This window comes from Stegostoma tigrinum, chromosome 7, assembly GCF_030684315.1.
Source record: "Stegostoma tigrinum isolate sSteTig4 chromosome 7, sSteTig4.hap1, whole genome shotgun sequence".
Classification (NCBI taxonomy): domain Eukaryota; kingdom Metazoa; phylum Chordata; class Chondrichthyes; order Orectolobiformes; family Stegostomatidae; genus Stegostoma; species Stegostoma tigrinum.
In genome coordinates this window covers 59,450,756-59,466,941 of record NC_081360.1, presented here as the reverse complement: position 1 = coordinate 59,466,941, position 16,186 = coordinate 59,450,756, and the positions used below count along the sequence as shown (strand labels likewise).

General features: G+C 40.5%; 1 protein-coding gene across 1 annotated transcript in view; it reads left to right on the top strand.

The window, feature by feature from the left end:
- The first annotated feature begins 2,155 nt into the window (after window positions 1–2,155).
- The window catches only part of pla2r1 (phospholipase A2 receptor 1), a 130,963-nt gene continuing 116,932 nt past the window's right edge, over window positions 2,156–16,186 (top strand). The window contains exons 1-2 of the mRNA XM_059647308.1: window positions 2,156–2,351; window positions 12,992–13,375. Coding sequence (XP_059503291.1) covers window positions 2,261–2,351; window positions 12,992–13,375 — 475 coding nt within the window. The 5' untranslated portion in view covers window positions 2,156–2,260. The remainder of the gene's footprint in view (window positions 2,352–12,991; window positions 13,376–16,186) is intronic.

Below are 16,186 nucleotides of genomic sequence, written 5' to 3'. Positions count from 1 at the left end.
GGTTAAAATAATAGGCTTGGTGCATGTTAATATAGTGGGTACATTATGGATTTATTACTGTGGCCCTGACATGAGGTTTGACTTGGCTTAAAGAAAGCTGGCAAAATAGTCTCAACTCTGGCAGAAGACCAATTCTCCAAGTTGCTTTTTAAGTCCAGATGGCACAACTTTGAAATATCTAATATTTTCCTTCATTAACTTGCATAAAAATGTCCTGAGTATCATTGGCTTTTTGTAGCTTTGGAAAATATCTACAGAGAAAAAGCCAAAGTCAATAAATTTCTGCAGGAAAGTTAGTTTGGTTTCAAGCAATGAATTTAATTTCCATTTATAAATTAAGCAATTGTTGGTTGGAAGTTTTTTTAAAAGTGCTTGAGTTTAAAAGGGATTAATAACGTGATCATAGTTTTTATCAAAATCTTTGCAAGCTTTACAGTGAAATCACAGACATTTCAGAAATGAATTATAAATGTACAGTTTTTATTGTTACACAGTATTTATTGTTACACAAGGAGAGTTAGTGAATATTTTAAGTATGACAAAAATCATCTATATATTACATACTTAAATGAAACAAAAATACACTCATTGCTCTGTTTGCTCAATTCACTGAATAACTGATCCATATTGAATATTTATGCTGGGTAAGGCTCATTGGTAGTGTTAAGCAAACAAGTCTCAGCTGTAGCAGTAGTTTGCATCAATGTACCTCAGCACGGGCAATAGAATATGGTAATATTTCTTTTCCTGACCAGGATGTTGGGTGTGTGCAGCTTTTGGATTGAGTGTAATGGCACTATGTTGATACCTTGCCAATACTCACTTTGGAGGTCCCAGTATTAACACTGGCCACCTGGACTAGGTGGCAGAGGATAACTACTGTTAAAAGATGAGGATAAGGAAAAAGTTACAAATAACACAGAAGCTAGAAGTTCTGTAGCAAGTAACTCCCAACTCCTTAAAGCCTGTCCACCATTTTCCACAAGATCCAAATCAGTTATTGTGTTTCGGTACTGCTCACAATCCGATTTGACCCTGACCACTGTTTCTTGCTCCATGCTCCTTCTACTGCAAAGACTGTCTGATTTCACCCAATAATATTTGCTATTTCAGTGACTGTTTAATCTATTTCCAGAAATCCTCATAAATATTTTTGCTACCTCCAGACTTAACCACACCAATATCTTCTTGGCCAGTGTCTATATCCTATTCTCCATAAACCTGTCCTAAGCTCTGCTTGTCTCACCCACATCAAGTCCTGTTCATTCATTACCTCTGTAACACCATCTACTTTGTCCCCTAATTCACCAATGGCACAATTCTAAATTCATGTTCAGATCACTCCATGACCTCACACTCCCTTTCTCCATATCCAACAACCCTCCAGGAAATCTAGATTCCACCAACTTGAGAATTTGTACATTTTCAGGACCTTTTCCCACCGTTGGCTCAATTTCCTTGAATCACCAAAACCCTAACCCTTGGAAATCCTAACAAAAACAGAAAATGCTAGAGAAACTCAGCAGGTCTGGCAGCATCTGTGGACGGAGAAACAGACAGAATCAGATATGACACTTTGGAATAGCAAGTTGTTCTGGAAATCCTTACTTAAACTCAAATTTTCTTGGCTACTTTAAGACCCTATCTAAAATGTTCTTTCTGGCATTTTTTTCAGAAGCTTATCCTAATTTTTTTTCGGTTCCGGTCAATTTGTGACTTAAATCCAATGCTGCCGTTCGGGACAGCTTGCTAGGGTGAAGGCACTCTATAAATGTGGATTACTAAATGTTAAATACAAGAGCCTCTCTGATGAAGGGTCTAGGCCCGAAACGTCAGCTTTTGTGCTCCTGAGATGCTGCTGGGCCTGCTGTGTTCATCCAGCCTCACATTCTATTATCTTGGATTCTCCAGCATCTGCAGTCCCCATTATCACAAATACAAGAGCCGTTGCTTTATAAATCTACTGTTGTATTGCAAGAGGGTTTATACTTATGGTATAAATTTGTTGGCCAACGAAAGGACCACATGAGAGAAATCAAAGGGACAGTATACCTGGTGTGACAGAGAACCATCAGATTACAGTAAGTGAGAGAGGGCGTGCTAATTTAAAATTGAGGCGGAAACATGGCCGTAATATTAAGAGCGGTGACGTACCGAGCCCAGAGAAGACCCTAGGAGTTTGACTGGATTCGTTCCGCTGTCGGAGACGCGGTACCTTAAGACCAGTTCTGCGGACGGTGAAGTTCTCAGCTTCAGCCAAATGGCTCGCTTATTGCAGTGGATGTTGCTGTGGTCATGTTACATTGCAGCCGCCTCGGTGCTGAATAAAAACGAGTTGTCGAGGTTGCTGGGTGAGTGGAGCCGGCGGTTTCAAACAAAAACTTTCTCGTGTTCAGGCGAGTGGGGAACGCTCAAGAGTGGCAGTCGCTAATGCACTGAAGGATGGCGCAGCTCGTAGAAATATCATGGTTCTTCAGCGTGTCGGTGCAATTTCAGTTGCGATGATTTACACATTGCGAGAAGTTTGCGTAAAGCCTCTAAAGTCCCAAAAATGGTGAAGCCGCCCCCATTTATTGATAAACAAACTGTAAACCTTTTAAACATGTGTACGCTGTTGACTATTCAGATTTGACTCTCCAATTTGTTCTGAACATGTTCTCCAGTTAAGACATGGTAGCGGACAGTCTGATCCCCCTGCCCGCAGATTCGTTTGTAATTAACCGTTTTTATTCTTGTAGTTTCGACATGTCTCTGCCAATTCCACAAAACAAAAACAAAAAATAAATTGGAGGTGATGGTTTGCGCTGGGACATATTTAATCGCTATTTTTTCTAATGCATATGTCTGTTAGTAATTATGGAGTTGTCGCGATTGTTCATTCATGTTTTCAAGAATAATTCGGCAGCGGGTTCACCCCAACTTTTAAGTGCGTGGATTCACTTACTATCCGTAAAACAGCTTGTGAAGTTCCCCTTTATTGTTCCGCACTATGGCACCTAGAGTCGGATTTTCTTTTTGATCATCAGCAAAGATTGCCGGGCGAATCAGATACCGTACACACTATCGTTTCATATTCGATAGTTAGCATGAATTGAGTTTCCGTTATATTTGCTGAGTACGCTACGTTTCAGATGCAGGTTTTTAAAGTCAATTTTTAAATATATTTCTCCTCCTCCTACTGGCGTTCAATATTAGCTGTACCTACTCGCATTAGACTTCTGGATTACTAGTTTCAGTACTGCGGATGACCGTCATGAGCAGGGATGACTTAGTGCAATTGTGTAGGATCTTGGTGAGACCACAGCTGGAGTATTGTCAACAGTGTGGCCTCCTTATCTGAAGAAGGATGTTATTGGAGAAAAGGAAATACAATAAAAGTTTACCAGACAGACTGACTTTCTTGGGGTGACCGCACTGAAGAGAGGCTGAATCGGTTTGTATTATATTCATTTGGAGTTTAGAGGAATGATCTCATAGAAATGTATAAAATTCTAGCAGGACTAGACAGGCTGAAAGCAGCAAAAATGTTCGCAATGACCAGGGAATAGAGTACTTTGGATTACAACCTAAAGTATCAGGTAAGCCATTTGGGACTGAGATGAGGAATTTCTTCAACAGAGAGTAATGATCCAGTGGCATTCTCTGCCTCAGAAAGTGGTTGAGGCCAAAATGTTGAATGTGCTCAAATGACGAGGTACATCTTTGGTTTAAAACAAAACAGTGGATGCTGAATATTTGATACAAAAGCAGAAATTTCTGGAGAAACTTAACAAGCCTGGCAGCATCTGTGGGAAGAAAGGAGAGTTTCATGATTTGAAATGTTAATTTAGCTTTGTTCCCGCAGATGGTGCGAGAACTCCTATTTTTGTGTTAGATCTAGTTCTTAGGGCTAAGGTGATCCAAGGGTATTGGGAGAAAACCTCAACAGGGCACTGAGTTGGACATTCAGTCATGATTTCGTTGAGCGGCAGATTAGGTTTGAAGGGCTGAACAAGCAAGCTGCTTTGGCCTGGATTTGTCAAGTTTCTTGAGTGTTATTGGTCTTCCAATGATGCCCACATCTCAAGAATCACGACAGCACAACAAATGGTCTGAAATAGCTGTTGCCACATGATTAATTACATTTGACACAGTCTAACTCAAACCATGTTTCCGCAATCATTTAGCTGCAAACCAGTAATCAAAGCTTTTTTTCTGGTGGACTGATGCTTACATCCACACTTTAAAGCATTATCATGACCTTCTGCCTTTTATTTATTTGATCTTCATATTAGCTGTACCTCTTCACATGAAACTTTTGAATTTATTAACCACATTCAGAATCGTGGATGACTGCCATTGCTCTGATTTTCCTCTTGCCACCAGCAGTTAAATTTTGAACAAAATAAATTAATTTAAATCTTGCCTCAGATTGCTGAGTATATTTCTGTTGTCCAATTTTTTAAAAAGCCTTTTTTTGAAAAAAAACACTTTGGCTTTTTGGGTGGTAATGCTTCAGATATGCCCAAACACCAACTCCTTCCACCACTAACTCTCAGTAGCAGTAGTGTGCACTGTGTGGAAGATGTACTGCAGAAATTCAACAAAACTCCTTAGAATGCACCCTCCAGACCCCTGACCAGTACCCTCAGAAGAACAAGAACCTGCAAGTTCTCCTCTAAGCTGTTTCCCATCCTGAACTGGAAATATACATCATTCTTTCAGTCACTGGCTCAAATTCTGGAATTGCACCCACCCTCGCTCAATAGCATTGTGGGTCAGCCTACAGCACTTGGACTGCAGCAGTTCTAAAAGGCAGCTCAACACCACCATTTCAAGGGCAACTAGGGCAGGCAATAAATACCGGCCCAGCCAGCAACACCCGAATCCCATGAGTGGTTTGAAATAAAAAATAATACAGTCAAAACCTTTTTATCTTGCATTCATCATGATATGGAGGAGATTAGAGTTTAAAAAGGAATTGTTGTTTAAGGGCCTGAAAGGCTTCATGTTGAAGAGTGTCCTAAGCGCCCATTCACAATCATGTTGTGTGGATTTGGTGCGAAAGTATCAAGGATTTCAATAAGTAAGATCTACCCTCTGGGTCTCCTCGTAACCTCTGCAATAATGTTCTTCACATCAGTGTAATGTGAACATTGTTGCTATCATCCGACAAACTACATTTTGTTGATAGTGAGAGCCTCTTTTCATTGGATGAAATCCACTTGATAACCTACCACACTAAACCAAACAGGCTCCATTGATTCCTATTACAAAAGAGGATGATGAAAGCAAATCTGTCATAGGCTTTGCACAACATGAAGAACAATAGTGAGCATTCACCTTAACAGCAGAAACATGGTGCATTCTCCATGACAATTAGAGCCCGCTTGCCAACAAATCAGCCCCTGGTTTCTCATGGAGTAAAAATTGTTATTTCCTTGGAATGTTGGAATTGTTATGTATGTTCCAACAAGTGCAGTATGAAAGACTTGAAAAGCTATTTGGCTGCAGGGAGGGTATAAATTCTCTCAATTAAAGAAAATAATTTGTGACAAATACTGATAACTAGCAGGTAGCTATGTGAAAATCTTACTGTTTTACTGAATGTAAATAGACAGAGCCAGATCGTGTGCAGTGGAATAGCTCCAATCCCGATTTCGCCAGTTAGGGAAAAGAAAAGTAAATGTTTAAGCCTTATGTTTTCTCTGCATTTATAGTCAGGCTACTTATATCTCTCTGGGTGCAAATTATGACATTATGACGTGGTGTGGAATCTTGAGCTTAAACTAAATATCTGTGTAACTGCAATGGGGCCAAGTATCGTTAATTTTTTATCTGCCAATCAAACCCTTCATTTTTAATCAATCCCCACCCAAAATCTGGTCACTCCTCCAATTCTTGAACGTGAGCACATTGCAACTCCAATTGTGGAGCAATGTCTCTTAATATTGTGCGTTTGATCGTCTGCAGGTGTCCATAACCACTTTGAGGTAAGTGCAAATTAGTTGACCAAAAAATAAATGGAAGCCTTTTCTTTTCCTATCATGGAAACCAAATCTAGAGGCCATATTGGAAACAAAATAACTCCATATTGGAAACAAAATAACTAGATGACTCCATTGCCACTTTTACTTTGAAATGGAGTAGCAAAAAGACAACAGGTGAGAGACAAGAAATTCAAGGAGTGAAGTACCCCCGAAGGAGACAACACCTTATTTTAGATATGTAAGCTGGACAACATACAGATTTCAACTGATGTTCCAGAGATGTCTGAAGAGCTGACCATATGCCATCTGCATTTCACAAAAGATGTCTGGCCAACTGATTTTCTCCAGTTGCTTTTTGAAACCTCTGCCAACATGCTGGACAGCTTTAATAATGGACCGTTTCTAGACCTTTACAGTGAGTCTCCTTGCATCTGGAAGATGGCTAACAGCCCAGCCTAATGAAATGGTGTTGATTACGTTTGGAATGTCTGCAATGAAACTTAGCGGCCTCTGCTTTTGCTCCTTTGGAAATGTCATCTGTTTCCGATTGCTCAACAATCAAAGGGATACCACTGGTGTTGAAGGCCTTTCAGTACCTGCAAAGTGTTGCGATAATTGATTGAGACTAATAGCCTTGAGATATTTGAACTCCCAGTGAATGATTGAAATGTGATAAAGATTTTTTCAATCAACTAAAAGGAGCATTGAAATCCTACTTAGCAAACAATTAATATACTGAATTGCAGAAAAGATATCTCCTTTCCCCCTCCCCTTAACTTTTATCATGGATAAAAATTCCACCCCAGATTTATTATTTGTATCCTGCTCTCAACTGAGTCTCAGTTGCCATAAGAATCAGTCAACATCATTTCTAACTTCCAACCAGTCTGCTCCTGCTTGTTTTGCCGAGTCATAATATCATGGTGCTTTTCTCAGTCTTCAGACAAGTGCCAAATCAAACACATGCAGTAAGTTGTTTACCCCACCCCCACTTCTCTGCCAAGAACTTGGAGACTGAAAGTCTATCCATAATCATCATATTTGTTTTTCCATTCTAATAACCCAATTATTAAATAACAAATTACCAGGGACGGTATCAGAATGGTTGTTCCAGACTGTGCGCCATCGTTTACAATGTGAACATCTTGCAACACCTCCCTAATAAATCAGCCTGGGTTGTCCCTGTTAGCAGTCAAGTTGTCCTGGTTTCACGTTGGACAGAATTCCAAGTAGGATATGTGACCACCTTCATTTCTCTCTCTCTGTCTATTTCCTGGAATTACAGTCCCAAAACATAATCATCTCACAACATTCTTTTTTCACCTCCCGCTGCCAAAAAAAAGGTATAAGCTGAAACAGCTACACCTCCTCAGTGTGTGGTACTTGGTTGAGCATTCTGCATTTAACATGCAACCTAAATTTGTGTTTGCCACAAAGCTTGCATTCTGCACTACTCCGTAAAAGCTCACCCAGGGAGGAAGTACCGGTGAAAAGATGGATATTTGATGAATAAGCTAAACATCAGTTGTGCTAATATTGCCCCTTTGCACCCCATTTCTTAACATGGGATGTGGGCTGTCTCCATATGAATAGCAGGCATATCTTTGAGAGAACTATTGAGGTAATAAATAGTTAGGTCAGGTGCTTGGAAAGGTCTGGGGCCTTAGTTCTTGCAACTCTCTCTGAAGAGCTAAGAACTGCTCGACAGAATTTGCAAAAGTTAAGCATAACCTCTTAAGTATTCTAAGAAGCATGTTCAAACACTTGTTATTTAAACATATGGGCGTTTGGAAATTTTGGAGGAAAACTTCATCAAAAATCAAACTAATGGCTGTAAATCTGAGTTCAACAAATATTAAACATTTGGATCTGTGGGCAAAGGATAAAGATATTGAATTTCCTCATGCAGCCTGCAATAAACAGTTGCCAGCATGTCTGCAGGGCGTTGATGCCAAGGGAGGTAAAAACATCAGTCATTTGGATCACTCACAAGCTGTTTTCCTAATCAAATCCTGATCTACTACTGTATCCAGCACCCTGAAAGTGGAATGATGGCATGTGTGAGATCTCAGCAAGTGTGTGAAAGCTATTTAACTCATTACTCACTCCAGCCTGACACCTAAAGCCTGCAGAGCTGTCTAAGCCTCCATCAAAGTAATGAACCGATCAATTACATTATTCTCCTCTGACTGGAGTCGACTAAACAGCTCAATCCAGCAGTAAATTGCTGAACTACACTATCAAACTTTCGAATCCTACTGCTAAATGTTATTGTAGGCTGAGTCACTTGGTTCTATTCTAATTATTTTTGAATTGCCATTCAAATTTAAGTCAGTTTTTGTGATTAGAAATATTCAAATTAGATCGCAAGGATAGCTAATCTGCAAAATGAGCACTATATTGACCAAGTCTAAACTTTCAAGTTGTACTCCTGGAAGAAACTCAGGCCAGGGTGCTTCCTGTGTCCAGTTCTAAACAAGTCATCTGTTCATTCTGAACCAGAGAAAATGCTTTGTTCACGCCAAGATTTTCTGTAAAGAAGCAAAAATATTCTTTTTTATTTTCTAGATATGTTAAAATAAAATTCTCCAAAAACAATTCAAACAATGCTTTGATTGTCCAATTTGGGTTTATGGTGTGGAGGTATTAGGCAACAATGTTTTACAGAAATAAATTTCACTCCCTTCCCTTAATTCAAGACTAAGTTTAAGTTATTGCTGTTAGAATGTTGGCGTGATGAATATTTGTTCGATAAATATAGAAATTCAAGGGATCCTGTGATGTTTTAGCACAGTACAAGCCATTTTCATTTTTCCCACTTATTGCATTTCCTGGAGTTCAGTTTTTGCATTCGTGGACATTTAAGTATAATCCATATGGCAAAAATATCTCCTTTATTAGACCAATTTTGGAATGGGCATTTCAAATTTCAAATTTGATCCAGTTGGTTTGGAGTTGGCATTGATTTTGTTCATTAACTTTTTGATCACTTTTTTTCAAATCCTGGTAAACCCCTGTTGCAATGTTTTTGAATTTGATCCCCAGACACTGGAGTGAAGAATAGCTAATCTGATTTTCGTGTCAATGACAGGAAGCTGCCACAATTTTAACCCCCAATGGAGATCAAACACTTTTTAAAAGAAATTTGCACTTCAAGTAACTAGCTGAAAGTAAACCATAGCACAGTTGATGTTTTAAAACCTTTGCAGTAAAATGATTAAAACACTATTGATTAATATTTTTTGTAGGCAATTTTAACTTTAAACTACAGTAAAGAACATTCCCCTTTTCTACTTGTCACACATCACACTCTCTGTAAATTATCGTCCTTATAGCAAACAGTTCACAGATGCTTCCACTTTACAGTATGTTCCTGTAACCCTGCTTCACTGAGTAGCAAATTCAATGACCATCTTTTGCATTAGTCAAGCAACCTTCCTTCCTGACTGCACACAACCTCATGTTTATCTATCCATTGTATTTCTTGGTTTATAGGGAAGCCTGTATTCTGTAACATGGAAACCTTGGATCAAGATAAATAGCTAGTTATCTATCTGTGATCCTAATTCCCATTCCAACTTGGAATTCAATGGATCATTTACAGCACAACTGTCTACAACCAGTATCTTCAACACTTTTCTGAGACTTCTGGAAACTAAGTATCTACTCGATACAAATTCCAAAACTGGCGTCATTTCCCTAAAGTATAAGTACTTCGCACCTTCTTCTCAGTGAAAGACCTTTGATCTCTAATGATCAAATCACTCAAGATTTTAGTTGGGCAAACTGCGCAGTGAATGCCACGGCTCTCTTCAATTACCCTATATTTAAAGCTACAGACTTAAAATATAACTTCAATAAACATCATTTTTTCATTACTTGTGACCAATTTCTGTCTTTTTTGATAAACAGAAATAAGAGATAATACTTCCACTGCAGCTTATATTAGAGCATTAAAGTGTCATTTCTTTACATTTGCTTAGAAATGCTTCATGTTGTTTAACAATGAAAGTGTTTTTGGACTATTATCAGCTTAAGTTGATATTGGGTTCTGTCACTGGCATTCTGCCCTTTCCCCTACCCTCTCGCTCTTGAATTGAAATTGTAGAATAGAATGATCGAGCATGATGAAGGCCATTCAGCCCACTTACGCTTGTGCCAGAAATTTGATAGAGCTTTTGCAATAACGTTAATTCCCTCTCTAACTCCTTGCCCCTGTGTATTCTGTGATTCTTCAGTATTTATTTGGTTCTTTTGTAAATATTACTGTTGGTTCTGCTTCCACCACTGTTTTTCAGGTAGTGCATTCCAGGTTAGAACAGCTTGCTGTATGAAATACGTAGAACAGTTCTTTAAGTCCATCTGAGTAGCCAAGGTATTTTTAACAAGAAAATCAATTTGATGAATATTTTCCCAAAATCTCAATATCGCTCAATACTTGCATGAATAATTACATGCAGTATAAAACCAAGTACAATGATGCAAATGACACCTAACCAGGTTCTTCTGCAGGGGCAAAATTATATTTGTTCAGAAATAATCTTGAGATTGCAATCCAGAAACACATTTGTCAGTCTTCTATTTCAAAATAATGTAACAAAAGACCTTTGATATGGTGCCTCACGGGGAGGTGGACTGGGTGAATAATGTTGCCGGTGAATCCAAAGAAAGGGAATTCATAGAATGCTTGCAGAATGGCTTTTTGGAACAGCTTGTGATGGAGCCCACAAGGAAGCAGGCTATTCTGGATTTGGTGCTATGTAATGAGCCAGACTTCATAAAAGACCTTAAAGTAAGGGAACACTTAGGAGGCAGCAATCATAATATGGTAGAGTTCAGTCTGCAGTTTGAAAGAGAGAAGGCAAAATCAGATGTAATGGTGTTACAGTTAAATAAAGGTAATTACAGGGGCATGAGAGAGGAATTGATGAAAATTGACTGGAAGCAGAGCCTAGCGGGGAAGACAGTAGAGCAACAATGGCAGGAGTTTCTGGTGTAATTGAGGACACAGTACAGAGGTTCATCCCAAAGAAAAGAAAGATTATCCGGGGTGGGATTAGACAGCCATGGCTGACAAAGGAAGTCAGGAAATGTATCAAAGAAAAAGAGACAGCCTATAAAGTGGCCAAGAGCACTGGGAAATCAGAAGATTGGGAAGGCTACAGAAACAAACAGAGGATAACAAAGAGAGCAATAAGGAAGGAGAGGATCAAATATGAAGGTAGGCTAGCTAGTAATATTAGAAATGATAGTAAAAGCTTCTTTCAATACATAAACAAACAAGAGGCAAAAGTAGACATTGGGCCGCTCCAACTTGATGCTAGAAGGCTAGTGATGGGAGATAGGGAAATAGCTGAAGAACTTAATAAGTACTTTGCGTCAGTCTTCACAGAGAAGACATGAGTAGTATGCCAATAATTAGGGAGAGTCAGGGGGCAGAGTTGACTTTGGTAGGGATAAAAGGCACTTTTTCGGAATGGCAACCGGTGACGATTGGTGTCCTCAGGGTTCAGTGTTGGGGCCGCAGCTGTTCACCTTATCTATTAATGATCTGGATGAAGGGACTGGGGGCATTCTGGCAAAGTTTGCCGATGATACGAAGATAGGTGGACAGGCAGGTAGTACTGAGGAGGTGGGGAAGCTGCAGAAAGATTTAGACAGTTTAGGAGAGTGGTTCTGGAAATGGCTGATGAAATTCAATGTGAGTAAATGTGAGGTTTTGCACTTTGGAAAAAAGAATACAGGCATGGACTATTTTCTAAATGGTGAGAAAATTCGTAAAGCAGAAGCACAAAGGGATCTGGGAGTGTTGGTCCAGGATTCTCTAAAAGTTAACTTGCAGGTAGAGTCCGTAATTAAGAAAGCGAATGTAATGTTGTCATTTATCTCAAGAGGGTTGGAATATAAAAACAGTGATGTGCTTCTGAGGCTTTATAAAGCTCTAGTTAGGCCACATTTAGAATACTGTGTCCAATTTTAGGCCCCACACCTCAGGAAGGACATACTAGCCCTGGAGCGTGTCCGGCGGAGATTCACACAGATGATCCTTGGAATGGTAGGTTTAACGTATGATGAACGGCTAAGGATCCTGGGATTGTACTCATTTAGAGTTCAGTAGGTTGAGGGGACATCTCATAGAAACTTACAAGATAATGTATGGTTTAGAAGGGGTGGACGCTAGGAAGTTGTTTCTGTTAGGCGGGGAGACTAGGACCCGTGGGGACAGCCTTAAAATTAGAGGGGGTAAATTTAAAACGGAAATGAGACGACATTTCTTCAGCCAGAGAGTGGTGGGCTTGTGGAATTCATTGCCACGGAGTGCAGTGGAGGCCGGGATGTTAGATGCCTTCAAGGCAGAGATCGACAAATTCTTGATCACAAGGAATCAAGGGCTACGGGGAGAGTGCAGGGAAGTGGAGTTGAAATGCCCATCAGCCATGATTTAAATGGCAGAGTGGACTCGATGGGCCGAATGGCCTTACTTCCACTCCTATGTCTTATGGACTTCTGGTCTTATTAGCTATTACAAAGAATAACATGCTAGTTGAAACAGTATAGTTAATTTAGAACATGCAATGATCTCCATTTCATTTGAAAGATTGGCTGCAAACGTGATCACTTGTTCTACTTTGGTATAAATTCAAATAAATTCAAATGGAATCAGGTGCTGAGGTCCAATGACTGGAAAAATAGGCTACACTTTGGAATCATATCCTAAGTTGAAATTCATTATGACAACTAATTTGAGCTCAGAGTTCGCAAAGCGTTTGGAAACATCTAAAATCTTAATTAATTTTCCCATCATTTCCTTGTGTTCATCAATCCAGAGCCCTGTAGTACCATTAAACGAAGAAACTGTGGCAACAACTACATGGTTTATATAACTTATTTGGAAGTGTGTGGCATGAAAGAAACACTAATTGTTTTGACAATGTATTAATTTGTTTTCATATTCCATAAGCTATGGTTTACCAAATTGTTTCATGTGGTTGCTAAACTGCATTTTCTCTCCTTTTCTGTAGGTAACAACATTTTTATTCTGCAAAGTGAGCATCTCAACAAGTGCATAACCGTGAAGAATCAAGTGCTTATCCTTGATGACTGCAGTCAGCCATCAAGTAACATGCTGTGGAAATGGGTATCAAAGCATCGTCTTTTCCATCTAAGCAGCAGCATGTGTCTTGGTCTGAATATTAGTGCCAAACAACCACCATTAAAGCTATTTAACTGTGGTTCAATAATACCAATATTGTGGTGGCATTGCAGTGGTAAAGTATTAACTAGTGCCTCTCAATATAAATTGACTGTTGGACAAGGACAACGTATCATAGCAGAAAGGATGGTGTATGATAGGTGGAAGAGGTATATGACCCAGGATGAAGGTCCATGTGAACATCCTTACGAAGGTAGGAAATGCTGAAATACTTCAGTAAGTGTTACTATAAAATAGAACTATTAAATTTCAGCTTTCATGGTTTGAGTTTTACAGCCTCTGAAAATATGGTTTATTTTGAAACTAGTTGTTCCCTAAACAATTAGAAAACATTGATTTTGCAGAAAAGCAATTTGTCATTCCACTCACCGAAACTTGCAGAATGACACCAAAGTTGGTGGTGTAGTGGACAGTGAACAAGGTTACCTAGGAATACAGCAGGATCTTGATCACCTGGGCCAATGAGCTGAGGAATGGCAGATGGAATTTAATTCGGATAAATGCAAGGTGTTGCATTTTAGTAAGACTATCAAGAGAAAGACTTACATAGTTAATGGTAGGGTCCTGGGGAGTGCTGTCATACACAAAGACTTCGGGTATTCAGGAATGTAGTTCCTTGAAAGTGGTGTTGCAGGCAGACATAGTGGTGAAGAAGGCATTCGGCATGCTTACACTGACTGTAGGGATTTGCATGTTATGTTGCTGCTGTATAGGATGTTGGTGAGGCCACCTTTGGAGTACTGTGCGTATTCTTGTCGCCCTGCTATAGGATGGATACTATTAAATTGCAAAGAGTGCAGAAAATATTTACAAAGATGTTACTGGGACTAGAGGGTATGAGTTAAAAGGAGAGGCTGGATAAGCAGAGACCTTTTTTACTGGAGTGTAGGATGCTGAGGGGTGACCTTTACAGAGGTTTATAAAATCTTGAAGGCCATAGATAAGGTGAAGAGCAAAGGTCTTTTCACTGTGCCAGGGGAATTCAAACTAGAGGGTGTGATTTTAAGGTGAGGAGAGAAAATTAAAGGGAACCTGAGGGGCACATTTTTCACACAGAATGGTGCTTATATGCAATGAACTGCCAGTGGAAGTGGTAGATGCAGGCACAGTTACAGCATTTAAAAGACATTTGGACAGGTATATGAATATGAAAGGTTTATAGGAATATGGACCAAATACAGGTAAGTGGGACTAAATTAGTTTTGGAAATTGGTCAGCATGGACGAGTCACACCAAAGGGTCTGTTTCCATGCAGTGTGACTCTGATTCACTGTTGTAGCAGAGAAGGAGGCTGTTTAGCCCATTGCTTTTGAAACAGCTTGTGTGAGCAATATACTAGTGTCAATCCTCAGCCTCCCATACTCCTCCCTTTTCAGAGAACATCAAATTCGCTCTTGAATGGGTTGCTTGACAAGGGAGTGTAGACTGGCTCAGATCGTGCATTCCAGCTGCAAGTCACGTGTTGTATGAAAAGCTGCTTTTATGTCACAATTGCTTCTTTCACTTTGTATCTGTAATCTCTTGTTCATGATTCTTCCATTAATGGAAACAGTTTCTCCCTAATTACGTTATCCAGTCCCCTCACAACTTTCAATACGTTTATCAAATCTGCTCTTAATCTCTCTTCAAGGAAGTCCATTCGACCTAAATAACTAAAAAGTTCCTTTTTCGTGGGCATTTGCAAATTTTAAAATTCACTTCTTCATTTATATGAGCCTTATTTATGAAGGAGTCCCTCATGAGCTATTCAGAGTGAAACATAAATGAATGGACCACCACAAGAGAGGTAGGAATGCAAAGGGTGAGGCAGTGGATGAGATAGACAACCGGACAAAGAAGCAAAGTAGAGATCATCAATTTGCAGATATCGGGAGAAGTACATCAGACTAAAATTGTATCAGTGATAATGGGAACTGCAGATGCTGGAGAAGCCAAGATAATAAAGTGTGAAGCTGGATGAACACAGCAGGCCAAGGAGCATCTCAGGAGCACAAAGGCTGACGTTTCAGGCCTAGACCCTTCATCAGAGAGGGGGATGGGGTGAGGGTTCTGGAATAAATAGGGAGAGAGGGGGAGGCAGACCGAAGATGGAGAGAAAAGATAGGTGGAGAGGAGAGTATAGGTGGGGAGGTAGGGAGGGGATAGGTCAGTCCAGGGAAGACGGACAGGTCAAGGAGGTGGGATGAGGTTAGTAGGTAGGAGATGGAGGTGCGGCTTGGGGTGGGAGGAAGGGATGGGTGAGAGGAAGAACAGGTTAGGGAGGCAGAGACAGGCTGGGCTGGTTTTGGGATGCAGTGGGGGGAGGGGACGAGCTGGGCTGGTTTTGTGATGCAGTGGGGGGAGGGGACGAACTGGGCTGGTTTTGGGATGCAGTGGGAGACAGGGAGATTTTGAAGCTTGTGAAGTCCACATTGATACCATTGGGCTGCAGGGTTCCCGAGCGGAATATGAGTTGCTGTTCCTGCAACCTTCGGGTGGCATCATTGTGGCACTGCAGGAGGCCCATGATGGACATGTCCTCTGAGGAATGGGAGGGGGAGTTAAAATGGTTCCCGACTAGGAGGTGCAGTTGTTTACTGCGAACCGAGCGGAGGTGTTCTGCAAAGTGGTCCCCAAGCCTCCGCCTGGTTTCCCCAATGTAGAGGAAGCCACACCGGCTACAATGGATACAGTATACCACATTGCCAGATGTGCAGGTGAACATCTGCTTAATATGGAAAGTCATCTTGGGGCCTGGGATAGGGGTGAGGGAGGAGGTGTGGGGGCAAGTGTAGCACTTCCTGCGGTTGCAGGGGAAGGTGCCGGGTGTGGCGGGGTTGGAGGGGAATGTGGAGCGAACAAGGGAGTTGTGTTCAGTTCTGGTCACCTCATTATAGGAAAGATGTGGAAGCTTTAGAGAGGGTGCAAAGGAGATTTACCAGGATGCTGCCTGGATTGGAGGGCAGGTATTTTGAGGAACAGTTGAAGGATCTAGGGTTTTTTTTCATTGGAGCCAAGAAGGATG